At 43.2% G+C, this 19,299-nt stretch overlaps 1 protein-coding gene across 1 annotated transcript in view; it reads right to left on the bottom strand.

Annotated features, from left to right (window-relative positions):
* The window catches only part of mindy4b (MINDY family member 4B), a 61,984-nt gene that overhangs the window by 1,463 nt on the left and 41,222 nt on the right, over positions 1–19,299 (bottom strand). The window contains exon 10 of the mRNA XM_068041556.1: positions 9,918–10,094. Coding sequence (XP_067897657.1) covers positions 9,918–10,094 — 177 coding nt within the window. The remainder of the gene's footprint in view (positions 1–9,917; positions 10,095–19,299) is intronic.

The following is a 19,299-nucleotide window of genomic DNA, read 5'->3' on the forward strand; positions in this document are numbered from 1 at the left end:
AACAAGATTAGCAACAGAACCCACTCTAATGTTAACCTATTGTATTGAAAATTAAAGGTAACTTTTTTTTGTTGGATTAGATTTTACTACATTCTCTGACCTCTGTACCAGCAATCGCTGAGACGGTTAAAGAGCAAACAGTCACTGGGTCCTTGCCAGTGTATATGAAATTTAGGGTTGACTGGTTCCAGGACACATGGCATTGTAATGAGGCAAGGTAAGTGGCAGATGTATTTATAAGATCATACAGCACAGAAGGAGACCATTTAGTCCATCTGTCTGTGCCAACTCTTTGAAAGAGGTTTCCAATTAGTCCCACTCTGCTTCCTCTTTCCCCATAGCTCTGTATTCAAGTCCAAATCATTGCTACATACCCCAAAAAGCAAGGGACCATGTACTGAGCGCTGCGGAACCCCATTGGAAACAATCTTCCAATCACAAAAACACCCTTCGACCATTACCTGTCTCTGAGCCAATTTTGGATCCAACTTGCCACTTTTGCCTTGGATCCCATAGCCTTTTACTATCGTAACCAGTCTGCCATGTGGAGCCTTATCAAAAGCCTTGCTTGAGGGGAGGCAGTGGTGTAGTGGTAATGGCACTGAACTAGTAATCCAGAGGCCCATGTAATGCCCTGGGAACATGGGTTCAATCCCACCATGGCAGCTGGTGGAATTTAAATTTAATTAATTAATAAAAAATCTGGAATTGAAAGCTAGAGTCTGTAATGGTGCCATGAAACTATCATCGATTGTCAGAAGAACCCATCTGATTCACTCATGTCCTTTTGGGAAGGGAATCTGCTGTCCTTACCTGATCTGGCCTACATGTGACTCCAGACCTACAGCAATGTGGCTGACTCTTAACTGCCGTCTGAAATAGCTGAGCAAACCACTCAGCTGTCAAGGGCATTGAGGGATAGGCAACAAATGCTGGCCTTGCTCACGATGCCCACATCGCATGAAAGAATTTTTAAAAATCCATATAGACTATTTCAAATGCACTATCCTCATCAGCGTTCCTTGTTACCACCTGAAAAATGCACAATCATGTTAGTCAGACATGACCTTCCCTTAACAAGTCTGTGCTGACTGTCTTTGATTAATCCATGTCTTTCTAAATGACGGCTTATCCTGTCCCTCAAGATTTTTCTCCAATAATTTTCCCACCGCCGAGGTTAGGCTTGTAATTACTGGCCTGTAATTCCTTGATCTATCCCTTTCTCCTTTTTTAAACAATGGTACAACTTTAGCTGTGCTCCAGTCCTCTGGCACCACACCTGTAGCCAGAGAGGATTGGAAAATGATCGTCAGAGCCTCCACTATTTATTCTCTTGATTCTCTTAACAGCCTAGGATACATTTCCTCTGCACCCGGGAATTTATTCACTTTCAAAGATGTCAAACCCCTTCATACTTCTTCTCTCATTATGTAAATTTCACCTATTATTTCACACTCTTCCTCACTGATTGCAATGTCTGTATCGTCCCTATTGTGAAAACAGATACAAAGTATTCATTAAGAACCATACCAGTATCCCCCGCCTCCACACACAGGTTATCCTCATGGTCGCTAATAGGCCCTACTCTTCTTTAGTTAACCTCTTGCTCTTTATGTATTTATAAAAAGTCTTTGGGTTTTCTTTGATTTTACTTGCCAATATTTTTTCATGCTCTCTATTTGCTTTCCTAATTTCCCTTTTAACTTCTATGCTACACTTTTTATGCTCCTCCAGGTTCCCTCGGTATCAATCAGAATCTTCCTTTTTTTTCTTTACCCTCTCCTTAAAGCCCCTTGACATCCAGGGGGCTCTGGAATGTTTAGTCCCACCATTTTTCTTTAAGGGAACATACTTGCTCTAAACGCTCACCAACTTTTCCTTGATTTCCTCCCACTGATCTGGCACTGAATTACCTTCAAGTGTTTCTAGTCCACTTTTGTTAAAAACATATTTCAGCTTCGTAGAATTAGTTTTTCCCCAATTGAGAACTTTGATGCCTATTCTTAGTCCTTTAAATTATGATCAATTCCACTAAAGTGCTCCCCAACTGATACTCCTTCTTCCTTCATTCCCAAATGTTAAGACCAAAATTGCCCTCTCTCTTGTTCACCTTGCTACATACTGGCTAAAATACTGGCATAATAATGACACACATATAAAACTTGGATGTTTTATAGATCTTTCTTCTCCTCCCTGTTTTGTGTGATGGTTACGGAAATTGGGTTCCCATTGTGGAGGTTTTGATGAAAGACTCCTGACCATTTGGTACTTCTATGGCATTGTAAGATTTCATGTTGCTATGGTTACTGCTGAGTCATGAGCAATTACGGTCTGCACTACCAAGAAAAGGAGAAGTCTTTTTTCACAGCTCTTTTTATAAGATTCAAATCCTTCCATCTATGAAAGATGATGAACATGCAGCAAACAATCCATTTCGGTGGGGTGTCTTCTGTTGGTGCACCTTTGCTGATGGCTGTGAGGGCCAATCCTTGAGAGGCAGGTTCTGCCTCGAGTGCTGCAAGTGAAGCTGTTAAGTAATGCTGTGAGTTGTTATTTTTGACGTTGGCACCTGTTGCCAAGCTGCTGTTTTTGTGGTAGTGCACGCCAGTTCCACAAGATGTGTCACCAGTTCCCTCTTTTTCAATTTCCCTCTTTCACTAGCTAGTGACTCCCTGGTGCCATAGTTGACATTTAGGGCCTTTATTTCATGCTTGCAAGCATCCTTGAAGCAGAGCTTTAGACACCCCACTGGTCGTCTGGTCCTGGCTACCTCACCATACAGAAGGTCCTTGGGTATGCGACCATCTTCCATCTTGCAGATATGTCTGATCCACCAAAGCTGCTTCTGTTTGATTAGTGCCAACACTCAGGAGCTCTGCCTTTGAGCGAACTGCCAAATTTGTGAGTTTGTCCTGCCAGGATATACCCATAATTTGCCACATACAGTGAAGGTAGAAATGATCGTGTTTCTTTTTCTGGTAGCTGTAAGTCGCCCATGTTTCACAGCCATACAGAAAGGTGCTGAGAACACAGGCCGTATAAACCATCAGCTTCGTCTTAAGGGTCAACTCGGTGTTATCCCATGTGCCTTTCGCTGATGATACTGTGCTAATCGCTCATACAGAAACTCAGCTACAAAGACTCATGGACTGTCTCTCCCATGCCTGTAACTTGTTCTCCTTGACTGCAAACATGGGACAAGGTGTTGCATCTCCATCCTGGATCAAACTAAGTAACACCCCACTGGAAGTGGTTCGCAAATTCAGCTACTTTGGGTCCATGGTGACAGACAGTCACCTTGATGCAGAGCTCAATACATGCATAGGGAAAGCAGCTACCACCTTTAGCCAACTAAACTGATAGATTGTAGAGCTTGCTGTTTGACCTAGTCTGCACGTGGACTCCTTCCATATCTGCAGGGAGGCGAAGGTCAGGAGCATGGAGAAGAAGATGCCAAACAGAGTGGGGGCCAGGACACAACCCTGTTTGACTCCATTCTTCACTGCAAAACTGTCAAAGTGGAGCCATCAAACTCAACAGTGCAGCATGTTGTCATGGAAGGAGTAGATTCAAGAATTACAGCACAGAAACAGGCCATTCGGTGCAACGGGTCTATGCTGGTGCTTATGCTCTATGATGTCTCATGAGTTGAGCTTTCAAGAGGCTTGTGATAGTGCTCTGCCCAGTTGTGCTCTGCTGCTTTGACCTTTCCCTGCTTAGAAAGGTCAACATTGCAGTTTCTACATTTATGGCCCTGTATGAAAAACCTGAAATAAGGAACATACTGGAGCTGCTAGGACACATTTTGAGTAACTGTGCATGCATCACACTGCAGTTTTGCAATTGTGACCTTTGATAAACTGTATACGTGGCATCTTACAGCTTCATAATATAAATATGCTATTAACTACATTCAAGCAGTCTCCAGCTGCACTGGAACTGATCCACAAAGAACTGTCGTGCATCATTAAGCACAGATCTTTAAAACCTCTTTACCTAATTAACTTCAGCTAATTCTATAGGAAATTGGTCCCTAATGTGTGTTGTCATAAACAGAAAATCCTGTGAATGGCCTGACCTGGTAATTTACGTTTGATAGTGTCATGAGTGATTTTAAGTCACAGGCAAGCTCCAAGGATCTTCTTAATGAGTATCCAATAAGAAATTCAGGAAAACCTTCTTTACCCAGAGAGTGGTTAGAGTGTGGAGCACGCCACCAAAAGGAGTAGTTGAGTCAAATAACATAGATGCATTTAGGGGGATGTTAGATAAGTACATGAGAGAGAAAGGAATATGCTGAGAGGGTTAGGTGAAGGAGGATGGGAGCAGGTTTGTGTGGAGCATAAACACCAGCACTGACCAAATGGCCCGTTCCTGTGCTGTAATTCTATATATAAAAAGAGGTGTTACGAAAGTGCCTCTGTGTTTTGTTAAATATATTTTTTGAGGATTCATTTTTGAAAGATTGAAGAAATGTTAAACTTTGGGGTTTTCAAAGTGGGTCATATAAAGGCCACTTAACTTTGAAAAACAATCCCTGGAAATGTTTTTTAAAAAGGGCACGGAGTGGTCTTGTGAGAAAAACAACAACAACAAGCCTTTCCAGAAAACTACCTGACTTACAGCTCAATAAACAACAGAGAACTTTGGACACCTGGAGAAGTTGTTTGCAAAGAAGTGACAGGCCAAGACTGGTGGAGGTCAAAAGGTTGACCTGTTGTCAATTTCGCTTCTGAATTGTTTTGAGTTAGGGTTGAACTATATAAAAAGGGAGAGAACTTCCAAGGAGAGAAGAGAATTCCCAAGGAAGGAGAGAAGACCACAACTCAACCCAGTTTTCCAGCACCTCTCTAAAAGACCTGAAAAGTCCACTGTGTCAACTCATCTTGTCTCCTGGCTATGAAGAAAAGCCTGCTAAATTAATTCTCAACACCACCTGAAAAGAACAGTTCTAAAAGATCCCAGTGACCCATCTACACTTGGAGGCTAGACTGTATCCCTGATTTGCAACACAACATATCTCATCTGCTGTTTCTTCAAGAATGAGCAAATATTCAGATTTTTTGTGTTCAAGTGTTTTTTGTCTGTAATAGACCTCTAAAAATAAAGATTCCTTTATTTTTCTGGTTAACTGGTATATGTGTGAGTGTGAGGGGTTAAGGTAAAAAGGAAACTTTAATATTTCAATCTGTGTGTTTATGCTTTACTTCATTACTGGTTAAGACATGTTTTATAATAAACTGATAATTTTGTTGTTTATTAAAGAAACCTGCTTAGTGTGCTTCATTCTGGGATAAAAATAGAGTCTATGATTGACCATATCAGTAACAGGAAAAAAAAATATATGTTGTGACTCGTGGAAAAGTGGAATGAGAATAAACATTGCACTCCTCCTGCCTTGGTTGTAACAGAGGTGTGAAAGAAGACTTCTTCTCTTGGTAGTGCAAATTGTAACTGCTCATGACCCAGCAGTAACCATAGCAACATGCAAACCTACAAAGCTATAAAAGCACCAGAAATCCTTGGAGTCTTCACAGTGAGAACCCAATTCCTGTAACTGTTGTGCTAAACATAGAAACATAGAAAATAGGAGCGGGAGTAGGCCATTCAACCCTTCGAGCCTGCTCCGCCATTCATTATGATCATGGCTGATTATCCAACTCAGTAACCTGTTCCCGCTTTCTCCCCATATCCTCTGATCCCTTTCGTCCCAACAGCTGTATCTAACTCCTTCTTGAAAACATACAATGTTTTGGCCTCAACTGCTTTCTGTGGGAGCGAATTCCACAGGCTCACCACTCTCTGGGTGAAGAAATCTCTCCTCATCTCAGTCCTGAAAGGTTTACCCCGTATCCTTAGACTATAACCCCTGGACTCCCCCACCATCGGGAACATACTTCCTGCATCTACCCTGTCAAGTCCTGTTAGAATTTTATAGATTTATGAGATCCCTCCTCACTCTTCTGAACTCCAGCAAATATAATCCTAACCGACTCAATCCCTCCTCATACGCCAGTCCCGCCATCCCAGGAATCAGTCTGGTAAACCCTTGCTGCACTCCCTCCATAGCAAGAACACCCTTCCTCAGATAAGGAGACCAAAACTGCAAACAATATTCCAGGTGTGACCTCACCAAGCTCCTGCATAATTGCAGCAAGACATCCCTGCTCCTGTACTCGAATTCTATTGCTATGAAGGCCAACATACCATTTGCCCTTTTTACCGCCTGTGGCACTTGCATGCTTACCTTCAGCGACTAGCGTGCGAGAACACCCAGGTCTCATTGCATATTTCCCTCTCTCAGTTCATAGCCGTTCAGATAATAATCTGCCTTCCTGTTTTTGCTACCAAAGGGAATAACCTCACATTTATCCACTGCATGCATTATACTGCATCTGCCATGCATTAGGCCATTCACTCTACTTGTCCAATTCACCCTGAAGCCTCTCTGCATCCTCCTCACAAGTCACCCTCCCACCCAATTTTGTGTCATCTGCAAATTTGGAGACATTTAGTTCCCTCATCTGAATCATTAATGTGAATAGCTGGGGTCCTAGCACCGATCCCTGCGGTATCCCACTAGTCACTGCCTGCCATTCGGAAAAAGACCAGTTTATTCCTACTCTTTGTTTCCTGTCTGCCAACCAATTTTCTATCCAATGCAATACACTACCCCCAATCCCATGCGCTTTAATTTTACACGCTAATCTCATATGTGGGCCTTTGTCGAAAGGCTTCTGAAAGTCCAAATAAACCACATCCACTGGCTCCCCCTCATCAAATCTACTAGTTACATCCTCGAAGAGTTCTAGTAGATTTGTTAAGCATGATTTCCCGTTTGTAAATATGTTCTGACTCTGCCCATTTCTACCACTGTTCTCCAAGTGCTCTGCTATAAAAATCTTTGATAATGGACTCTAGAATTTTCCCCACTACTGACTATGGTAGAGAGAGAGAGAGTGAGAAACCTATAAAACAAAATGATTCTAAAGTGTGTGACATTACTATACCTGTACATACCAGTTGTGTGTACAATGATACCATTGAGGTAGACACTCCTGTATCCTGCACCTTGGACTATTAGATTTCGAGTGCACAGTTTATGCAGGAAAATCTGTTGAGGAGGAGCACACTCTCCTGACAGAACATCCCCCACTTCTGTCCAGTCATTTAAGTGGATGCAAAAATCAGCTGGGCTCCCTTAGTGGCAGGCACTTCTGCGTACTCAAGTTACCTGCATTTGCCGTACCTAGATAATCCAAGAAGCTCCAGGGAAAGGAATAGGAAATTCAGCCCCATTGCATCAGTGTGCACCAACAATCATATCAGCATAAAATTTGTTAAAAGGAGGAAATTTTTAAAAAATCCTTTATTGATGTTTAACGAGTCACTATTAAACAAAACAAATGCCTATTCAATATGTATCAAGAGTTGCAGGGGGTCACTGCAAGTCTTCTAAAAGGATATTAAGATTGAAACAGTCAGCAGTTCTGTGAAATCCGAAAGATGCGTGAATACCTAACTAAAGCATGCACAGACTGCAAGTAAAATATAATTGAGAAAGCTGAAGAATCTCAATGGAAGGTAAAAACTTTGGTGTCAAGTTATCTGCTTTCTTTTGCTGAGATATTGAAATATTTCCCTAATCTTGCATAGGTTGCTCAGCAACCAAGAGGCAACGCAACTTGACAGCTGCAACAACAATAAAGTGCAGCATGGTTTACTGTCTCTGGAGAGCTGGATGATCGTGCAGAGTGTACCTTTTAGACCTTACCTCCCAGTCTTCCTCTTCCTCCCACAATCTGCAAGCTTTTAAAATGTAAGCTTGGTGTCAACAGATATTTCTCTCAAATTACCTCGTGCTTTTCTCAACCTTTGTAACATCCTCCAATATGGGTCTTGGGCCTTCATTTAGGTTACCCATCAAGAAAAGGAAATCTACTTGGAAGTTCTCAAGTAAATAAAACAATAAATTCTCTACCCAGAGAGCTGTGGGTGCTCAGTTGTGGAGACGGAGATCAATAAATGTTTGCACTCTAGGGGAATCAAGGGATATGGAGATCAGGCGGGAAGGTGGAGTTGAGGCAGAAGATCAGCCATGATTTTATTGAATTGCGGGGCAACCTCGAGGGGCTGAATGGCCCACTCCTGCTCCTATTTCTTATATTCTTATAAATGTCACGGGACAGCTTTCCGACTTCACACATCTTTTCCACAGGCAGCACGTATCAAAAATTCGGGCAAGGCTCCCTACAGAAAATGCGAAGTCGGAAAAATACTCATTTGTATGGAGGCTATTTTGACCAATCTGCTCCATTTCTTGTGGATCACTTTATGGGTATGGGTGCTCAACCGCCTGTGAATCAAACAGCAACGGCATCTCTTTTTACCTAAGAGAGAACTAGTATTTATATCCCAAAGTGCTAAATAGCCGTCAAAATACTTTTGAAATGCAGTCACTCTTAGTAGACCACCAAAGCAACATGTTTTCATACAACAATTTCCAATGAACAGTCAATGTGATGGATGACCAGTTAATCTGTTTTTGATGGTGTTTGTTGAAGAAGGAGTTTTGGGGCCAGGACACTTGAAGAACCTCCTCTTTTCCTCATTTAGTACCACAGGACCATCAATATTTACCTGAACTTTCGTTTGGTGCTGTATTGAAAAGCCAACACCTTAGGACAATTATCTCAACCCTATGGAGATGGAAAGCTGCTGAATTAAGGACTCATGCTTTTCCCATTGGCCCTGTATGGAAATTGGAGGGACAGTCATCCCAAGGTGTCTCTACAGGCAACCAGTTTCACACCAGGTCTGCATGAGCCATGGCAGCATGTTGCCTCCCACTCATACAGGAAAGAATGAACAGAACACCAGCATCCTGCCAATACTGCCAATTTATTACCAGTTTGAATCAAACTTTGGGTAGTTATCTGCTAGGAACATAGGATTAGGAGAAGACCATTCAAGACCTTGAACCTATTCTGCCATTCAATTGGCTGGAGAAAGAGAGAGGGGTCCTTTCTTGGAGTTCAGTTACTGTCTTTCTGAGGCACAATTCACAAACTCTTAGAGTTACACAAGTAGTCATGGTCAATCTGTGTATTAATTTAATTTTATCCCCCTCGGTTCTTTAGCCCTTAATACCCTTGCCTAACAAAAATCTATCAATCTCACTTTTGAACTTTTCAATTGACCCCTGGCCTCATCAGCTTTAAGGGGGAGAGGATTCCAGATTTTCACTATCCTTTGTGTGAAGACTGCTTCCTGACATCACTCCTGAATGGCCTCACTCTATTTTTAAGGTTATACCTCCTTGCTCTGGACTCCCCAACCAGAGGAAATTGTTCCTTTCAATCTATGCTACCCATTAATCATCTTTGGCGGCACAGTGGTGCAGTGGTTAGCACCGCAGCCTCACAGCTCCAGCGACCCGGGTTCAATTCTGGGTACTGCCTGTGTGGAGTTTGCAAGTTCTCCCTGTGTCTGCGTGGGTTTTCTCCGGGTGCTCCGGTTTCCTCCCACATGCCAAAAGACTTGCAGGTTGGTAGGTAAATTGGCCATTATAAATTGCCCCTAGTATAGGTAGGTGGTAGGGAAATATAGGGACAGGTGGGGATGTGGTAGGAATATGGGATTAGTGTAGGATTAGTATAAATGGGTGGTTGATGGTCGGCACAGACCCGGTGGGCCGAAGGGCCTGTTTCAGTGCTGTATCTCTAAACTAAACTAAACTAAACACCTCAGTGAGATCAACCCTTAATCTATATACTCAAGACAATGTTGTTGGCTTTCATGGAAAGCCTAATATGGTGGGTCTGCACTGGTTAAAAATCTCACCACAGACTTTCCTCCCCTTTAAGAGAAATAGCACACAGTCCCAGCTTTATAACAGCAGAAAAATAAGAGATTACCTGTGGGAGCTTGTTATGGTCCAGCTCATGTCTGTTCCAGTAGAGATAGCCCATGTCACTTCGAGCAAGGACTCCATGCTGTGGTTCTTTAAGTAGGACACCTTGGTCATCATACTGAAGATCCCCATTGAAAACATTTGGACTGGCTCTCCCAGTAAGCATTAGATTTATAAGGGCCTAAGAAGATGATACAAAACCGAAAGACATTCACATAGGTATCAAAACAGGAATCACAACAAACTAAGATACTCCTGATGTTTTAGTTTTAAAAAAGTAATTGTTGGAGTCTGGATGATATTATGAGTTGAACACTGGCTTTTTATTTCCAGGACTCTGTGTTCAAATCCAGCCTGATGGGATGAATGCTTCTGATGTCTGTTGGCTATAAGGTCTTCACAGAATCATAGAAATTTACAGCACGGAAGGAGGCCATTTGGCCCATCATATCTGTGCTGGAGAAAGAGAGAGGGGTCCTTTCTTGGAGTTCAGTTACTGTCTTTCTGAGGCACAATTCACAAACTCTTAGAGTTACACAAGTAGTCATGTCATGTGACCACCTCTTTGTTTGAAACAGCACCTTCTGGGAGGATCTTTGAAATTTAAGGCTGTTCAGACATACTTGGTGGGGGGTGGAGGTGGGGGGTGTTGACTCTTTCAAAGTTAATGGGTGTCAATGGCTTCTGATGATCAACAAATGGGCGGCACAGTGGCGCAGTGGTTAGCACCGCAGCCTCACAGCTCCAGGGACCCGGGTTCGATTCTGGGTACTGCCTGTGTGGAGTTTGCAAGTTCTCCATGTGTCTGCGTGGGTTTTCTCCGGGTGCTCCGGTTTCCTCCCACATGCCAAAGACTTGCAGGTTGATAGGTTAATTGGCCATTATAAATTGCTCCTAGTATAGGTAGGTGGTAGGGAACTATATAGGGACAGATGGGGATGTGATAGGAATATGGGATTAGTGTAGGATTAGTATAAATGGGTGGTTGATGGTCGGCACAGACTCGGTGGGCCGAAGGGCCTGTTTCAGTGCTGTATCTCTAAACTAAACTAAATTAAAACATTGACAAAACCATTCTAGGTAATTTAACCAGAGAGCACCCCATTGTTCTGGCTGGGTTGAATTAGTCATGCTGTCTCCCATCAGATCCTATGGCTTTTCATATGCAAATTTGTAGCCATTTTAGCTGCTCTGTTCTTCTTTTTCAAGTTATTTGTAGCAGTCTCAGTAAATGTCTCAGGCAAAGCTCCATATGATTAAATTAATATTTCCATGTGGCATGTGAGGTTTCCATTACAAGATCTAAAAACAAAAATCCATTTAGTTTTCCGGTTAATTGATGTATGTGTGTGTGAGTGTGAGGGGCTAAGGTAAAAAGGGAACTTTAATATTTCTATATGTGTATTTATGCTTTACTTCATTACTGGTTAAGACTTGTTTTGGAATAAACTGATAATTTTGTTGTTTATTAAAGAAACCTGGTTGGTGCGTTTTATTCTGGAATAAAAATAGAGACTATGACTGACTGTATCAGTAAATGGGAAAAAATTTTAATATATGTTGTGACCCGTGGAGAGTTGGAACAAGGATAAACAGTGCACTCCTCCTGCCTTGGTTGTAATAGTCATCTGCAGACTTCTTGTTCTTACCTCCGACACTTAAATACAAATCATTAATATATACCACAAAAAGCAGGGGACCGAGTACTGAGCCTTGCGGAACCCCACTGGAAACAGGCTTCCAGTTGCAAAAACACCCCTCAACCATTACCCTTTGTTTCCTGCCACTGAGCCAATTTTGTATCCAACTTGCTACATTCCCCTGGATCCCTTGGGCTTTTATTTTTTTAACCAGTCTGCCATGTGGGACCTTGTCAAAAGCCTTGCTAAAATCCATGTAGACCATATCAACTGCAGTACCCTCCTGGTTACCTCCTCAAAATATTCAACCAAGTTGGTCAGAAATGATCTTCCCTTAACAAATCTATGCTGACTGTCCTTGATTACTCCATGCCTTTCTAAGTGATAGCTTATCCTGACTCTCAGAACTGACTCCAATCATCTGCCCATGACAGAGGTTAGACTGGCTGGTCTGTCCGGTCTATCCCTCGCTCTCTTTTTAAACAAAGGTACAATATTAGCAGTCCTTTAATCCTCTGGCACCACATATGTATATCCAGTGAGGACTGGAAAATGATGGTCAAAGCATCCACTATTTCCTCCCTGTCTTCTTTTAACAGCCTGGGGTACATTTCATCTGGCCCTGGTGATTTATCCACTTTCAAGGATGCTAATCCCATTAATACTTCCTCTCTCCCTTCGTTTATCACATCCAATACTTCACACTCTTCCTCCTTAACTACAATATCTGCATCGTCCCCCTCTTTTGTGAAGACAGCCACAAAGTATTCATTAAGAACCAGACCAACATCTTCTGCCCCGACACACAGGTTACCTTTTTGGTCTTTTATGGGCCCTACACTTTCCTTAGTTATCCTCTTACTCTTAATATATTGATAAAATATCTTTGGGTTCTCCTTGATTTCACTTGCCAATATTCTTTCATGCTCTCTCCTTGCTTTCCTAACTTCCTTTTTGATTTCACTCTTCCACTTTCTATACTCCTCTCGGCTTTCTGCAGTTTTGAGTTCTTGGCATCTGACATTTTTTTTAAATTCATTCATGGGACGTGGGCGTCGCTGGCTAGGCCAGCATTTATTGCCCATCCCTAATTGCCCTTGAGAAGGTAGTGGTGAACTGCCTTCTTGAACTGCTGCAGTCCATTTGGGGTAGGTATACCCACAGTGCTGTTAGGAAGGGATTTTTAGATTAGATTAGAGATACAGCACTGAAACAGGCCCTTCGGCCCACCGAGTCTGTGCCGAACATCAACCACCCATTTATACTAATCCTACACTAATCCCATATTCCTACCAAACATCCCCACCTGTCCCTATATTTCCCTACCACCTACCTATACTAGTGACAATTTATAATGGCCAATTTACCTATCAACCTGCAAGTCTTTTGGCTTGTGGGAGGAAACCGGAGCACCCGGAGAAAACCCACGCAGACACAGGGAGAACTTGCAAACTCCACACAGGCAGAACCCAGAATCGAACCCGGGTCCCGGGAGCTGTGAGGCTGCGGTGCTAACCACTGCGGTCCCGGGAGTTCCAGGATTTTGACCCAGTGACAGTGAAGGAACGGTGATATAGTTCCAAGTCAGGATGGTGTGTGGCTTGGAGCGGAACTTGCAGGTGGTGGTGTTCCCATGTATTTGCTGCTCTTGTCCTTCTAGTTGGTAGAGGTCGTGGGTTTGGAAACTTTCCTGTTCTGCCTATCTTACCCTGTGTGCTCCTTGACATCCAGGAGGCTCTGGATTTGTTCGTCCCACCCTTTTTCTTTAACAGAACATACTTGCTCAGGACCGTCACTATTTCTTTGTTGAATGCCTCCCACTACTTACCTTCAAGTTACTGTTTCTAGTCCAATTTAACTAAATCATATACCGGTGCTATTCTTGCTTTGGTGTCAGAAGCACCAGCCCCACTCTGAGACTAGAGAACATAATCCAGGTTGACACTCCAGTCCACAATTGAGGGTGTGCTGCACTGTCAGAGATGCCATCTTTCAGATGAGATGTTAAACCAGGGCCACATCTATCCTCTCAGGTAGACATAAAAGACCCCAATGCAGTCTTTTGAAGAATAGCAGGGGAGCTTTCTTTGGTGTCCTGGCCAATATCTATCCCTCAATCAACATCACTAAAAGTAGATTATCTCACCATTATCTTATTGTTGTTGGTGGGAGCTGGCTGTGCACAAATTGGCTGCATTACAACAATGACTGCACTTCAAAAGTGCTTCATTGGCTATCATGAAAGGTGTTATATGAATACAAGTCTTTCCTTTTTTAAACCAAAAAATTCAAAAATTGGAAGATTGCATATAGAGAAATGTGACACCTTGTACATGAAAATCCACACCTCCATACATATAACAATCCAGAACACCCCATAGCCAAAAAACTGTGAGCCCCATATGCAAAATTTCTAACCCTCAAAATTCAAGATATCAAGCCCTCCTCTCTTTCCATCACTCTCAGACCCCTCCTTCACTTTTCCCATCCTCCTCCTGTCCCAAAACTTGAAAACTGGGAACCTCCTCCAGCTTTACAGCCTTCCGAGATCTTTGCGCTCCTCCACTTCTGGCCTCTTGCACATACTTGATTTCCATCTCTCCACCATTGGCAGCCGTGCCTTCAACTGTCTGGGCCTTAAGTTGTCCCAAAACCTTTCCGCCTCTCTACTTCTCTCCCCTGCTTTAAGGTGCTTCTTAAAACCTACCTCTTTGACAAAGTTGGTGTCGAATGTGTTTGATAATGCTCTTGTGAAGTGCCTTGGGACATTTTACAATGTTAAAGGTTATATAAATGCAAGCTGTTGTTATTGTTATTGTTGTTTGTTGTTGTGAAACATAGAAAATAGGAGCAGGAGTAAGCCATTCGGCTCTTTGGGCCTGTTCCGCCATTCAAAAAAAGATCATGGCTGATCATCTAATTCAGTACCCTGTTCCCGCTTTCTCCCCATATCCCTTGATCCCTTTGGCATTAAGAAATATAGCTATCTCCTTCTTGAATATATTTAATGATTTGGCCTCCACTGCCTTCTGCAGTAGAGATTTGCACAAGTTCACCACCCGCTGAGTGAAGACATTTCTCCTCATCTCGGTTCTAAATGGCATACCCCGTATCCTGAGACTGTGACCCCTGGTTCTGGATTCCCCAGCCTTTGGGAATATCCTCCCTGCATCTAGCCTATCTAGTCCTGTTAGAATTTTATAGATTTCTATGAGATCCCCTCTCATTTTTCTAAACTCTAGTGCTTGTCTAGGGCGGCACAGTGGCGCAGTGGTTAGCACCGCAGCCTCACAGCTCCAGGGACCCAGGTTCGATTCTGGGTACTGCCTGTGCGGAGTTTGCAAGTTCTCCCTGTGTCTGCGTGGGTTTTCGCCAGGTGCTCTGGTTTCCTCCCACATCCAAAGACTTGCAGGTGATAGGTAAATTGGCCGTTGTAAATTGCCCCTAGTGTAGGGAGGTGATAGGGAATATGGGATTACTGTAGGGTTACTATAAATGGGTGGTTGTTGGTCTGCACAGACTCGGTGGGCCGAAGGGCCTGTTTCAGTGGTGTATCTCTAAATAAAATAAATAAATAAATAAAATATAGGCCTAGTTGATCCAATCTCTCCTCATACGTCAATTCTGCCATCCCAGGAATCAGCCCAGTAAATCTTTTTTGCACTCCCTCCAAGGCAAGAACATCCTTCCTAAGATAAGGAGACCAAAACTGCACACAATACTCCAGATGTGGTCTCACCAAGGCCCTGTATAACTGCAGTAAGACATCCTTGCTCCTGTACTCAAATCCTCTTGCAATGAAGGCCAACATACCATTCGCCTTCCTAATTGCTTGCTTCACCTGAATGCTTGCTTTCAATGACTGGTGTACAAGAACACCCAGGTCTTGTTGCACCTCCACCTTTCCCAATCTATCACCATTCAGATAATCTGCCTTTCTGTTTTTACAACCAAACTGGATAACCTCACATTTATCCACGTTATACTGCACCTGCCATGCATTTGCCTACTCCCCAACTTGTCCAAATCATATTGGAGGCTCTTTGCATCTTCCTCACAGCTCACATTTCCCCCCAGCTTTGTGTCGTCTGCAAACTTGGAAATGTTACATTTAGTTCCCACACCCAAGTCATTAATATATATTGTGAATAGCTGGGGCCCAAGCACTGATCCCTGCGGTATTCCACGAGTTACTGCCTGCCACCCGGAAAACGACCTGTTTATTCCTACTCTCTGTTTCCTGTCTGTCAACCAATTCTCAATCCATGCCAGTATATTACCCCCAATCCCATGTGCTTTAATTTTGCACACTAACCTCTTGTGTGGGACCTTATCAAAAGCCTTCTGAAAATCCAAATACACCACATCCATGGGTTTTCCCTAATCTATTCTACCAGTTACATCCTCAAAAAACTCCAGTAGATTTGTTAAGCATGAATTCTCTTTCATAAACCTATGCTGACTTTGCCCAATTGTGCTTATGCTTTCTAGGTGTTTTGCTATCACATCCTTTATAATAGACTCTAGCATTTTCCCCACTACTGATGTAAGGGTAGCTGGTCTGTAGTTCCCTGTTTTTTCTCTCCCTCCTTTTTTAAATAGTGGGGTTACATTTGCCACCCTCCAATCTGTAGGAACTGCTCCAGAGTCTATAGAATTTTGGAAGACGACCAGCAAGCATCCACTATTTCCAGGGCCACTTCCTTTAGTACTCTGGAATGTAGATTATCAGGCCTGGGGAATTGTCAGCCTTTAACCCCATTAATTTCCCTAGCACTATTTTTCTTACTAATACTGATTTCCTTCAGTTCCTCCCTCTCATTAGACCTTTGGTTCCCTAACATTTCTGGGAGGATATTTGTGTCCTGCTTTGTGAAGACAGAACCAAAGTATGTGTTTAATTGTTCTGCTATTTCTTGTTCTGCCCATTATAATTTCCCCTTTTCTGACTGTAAGGGACCTACATTCATCTTCACTAAACTTTTTCTCTTCACATATTTATGGAAGCTTTTACACTCAGTTTTTATGTTCCCCACAAGTTTACTCTCATACTCTATTTCCCCCCACTTAATCAACCTCTTTGTGCTTCTTTGCTGAATTCTAAACTGCTCCCAAACCTCAGACTTGCTGCTTTTTCTGGCAATTTTATATGCCTCCTCTTTGGATCTAATACTATCCCATATTCTTTTGTAAGCCACGGTTGAGCCACCTTTCTCGTTTTATTTTTGAGCCAGACAGGAATGAATAATTGTTGTAATTCATGCACACGTTCTTTAAATATTATCCATTGCCTATCCACCGTCAACCCTTTTAGTAAAGTTCCCCAATCTATCATAGCCAACTCGCGCCTCATACCTTCATAGTTTCCTTTATTTAGATTCAGGACCCTAGTTTCATATTCAACTACTTCACTCTCTATCTTCATGAAGAATTCTATCATGTTATGGTCGCTCCTCCCCAAGGGACCCCGCACAACAAGATTGTTAATTAATCCTTTCTTATTGCACAATGCCCAGTCTAGGATAGCCTGTTCTCTAATTGGTTCCTCAATGTATTGGTCTAAAAAACCATCACGGACGCACTCCAAGAAATCCTCCTCCACAGTATTATTGCTAATTTGGTTTGACCAATCTATATGTAGATTAAAATCACCCATGATTACAGTTGTACCCTAATTTCCTGTTTAATGCCACCCCTTACATCTCCACTACACTGCCAATAGACAACCCCCAACGGTTTCTGCTCCTTGGTGTTTCTTAGCTCCACCCCTACAGATTCCACATTATGATTTTCCAAGCCAATATCCTTCCTCACTATTGCATTGATTTCCTCTTTTACTAACAATGCTACTCCACCTCCTTTCCTTTTTTGCCTGTCCTTCCTAAATATTGAATACCCGTTGATGTTCAGTTCCCATCCTTGGTCATCTTGCAGCCATGTCTCCGTAATCATTATTATATCATAACCGTTAATTCATCTACATTTTTTGCGAATGCTCCGGGCATTAAGACACAATGCCTTTAGACTTGTCTTTTTCACATTGTTAGTCATCTTAGCTTTATTTTGCACTATGGCCCCATTTGTTTCTCGCCCTTGTTTACTCTGCCTTCCACTTTTGCTTCTTACCTTTCTGTCTTTCATTTCTACCCTTGTTTTCCTCTCCTCTGTCTCCCTGCTCAGATTCCCATCCCCTTGCCATTCTAGTTTAAACCCTCCCCGACAGCACTAGCAAACACCCCCCAAGGAAATTGGTCCCCATCCTGCCCAGAAGCAACCCATCCAGCTTGGACTGGTCCCACCTTCCCCAGAACCGGTCCCAATGTCCCAGGAATCTGAATCTCTCCCTCCCCTACACCATTTCTCCGGCCACGTATTCATCTGATATATCCTGCTATTTCTGCTTTCGCTAGCACGTGGCACTGGGAGTAATTCTGAGATTACTACCTTTGAGGTCCTACTTTTTAATTTTTGTCCTACCTCATCCCTTTTTTTACCTACGTCATTGGTGCCGATATGTACCACGACAACTGGCTGCTCGCCCTCCCCCCTCGGAATGCCCTGTAGACTCTCAGAGACATCCTTTACCCTAGCACCCGGGAGGCAACATACTGTCCTGGAGTCTTGTTTGTGACCGCAGAAACGCCTGTCTGTTCCCCTTATGATTGAATCCCCTATCACTATAGCCTTGCCACTCTTCTTCCTCCCCTCCTGTGCCGCAGAGCCAACCATGGTGCCATGAACTTGGCTTTTGCTGCTTTCCCCTGAGCGATCTCCCCCAACAATATCCGAAGCGATCTATCTGTTAGAGAGGGGGACGGCCACAGGGGACTCCTGCACTACCTGCCTTCCTCTACTCTGCCTGGTGGTCACCCATTCCCTTTCTGCCTTTGTAGCATTTGCCTGTGGTGTGACCATCTCGCTAACTGTGCTATCCACGACGATCTCAGCATCACGGATGCTCCGCAGCGAATCCACCCACAGCTCCAGCTCCGTAATGTGTGTGGCCAGTAGCTGCAGATGGATACACTTCCTGCACAATTGGCCATCAGGGACACTGGAAGCGTCCCTGATTTCCCACATAGCGCAGGAGGAGCACATCACGGGTGTGAGCTCTCCTGCCATGACTTATCTTTAGATTACTTAGTTACTCCCTTTAATTAAAAAATACTAATAATGCTAAGGGCCTTGTTCTACTTCAAACACTACCCACTACAATCTAAAGTCCTTAATAAATTTCACTAATTAAAAAAAAACACTTTACTAGTACTAACCTTATCGCTTACGCGGTGGGTTTTGAGGTTTTTTTCCAAAAAAAAAAGAACTTTCCCCTGATTTTTTAAAATCTTTTTACAGGCACTAACAGCTATTACTTACCCAACCAATCAGCTTACAGATTTCCCGTGATGTCACTGTAAGTCTTTTTTTCCTCTTTTGAATCTCAGCGCGCGGAGAGACAGCCAGAGCCTGCCGCCTCTCCAGTCTCCAGGTAAGTGAGGGCCTCGAGCCCCGCTCTCTCCTTTTCAGGTCCCGCTCTGGATCAGCCTCCTCCCAGGTCCGCCTGCCGCTGCTCCGGTCTTCAGGTAAGTAATGGCAGTAGAGGTGCTACATTTGACCTTGAGCACTCTGGGGCTGGAGAGAGAACAAATTACCCAGGAGTCCCTGCTGCTGATCGCCATCTAAAGACACTTCCTGAAAACCGCATGAGTTTGAACATCAGCTCAGGTGTTATCAACAGCTGAATAGCTT

The sequence above is a fragment of the Heterodontus francisci genome, chromosome 11 (genome assembly GCF_036365525.1).
Source record: "Heterodontus francisci isolate sHetFra1 chromosome 11, sHetFra1.hap1, whole genome shotgun sequence".
NCBI classification, from domain to species: Eukaryota; Metazoa; Chordata; class Chondrichthyes; order Heterodontiformes; family Heterodontidae; genus Heterodontus; species Heterodontus francisci.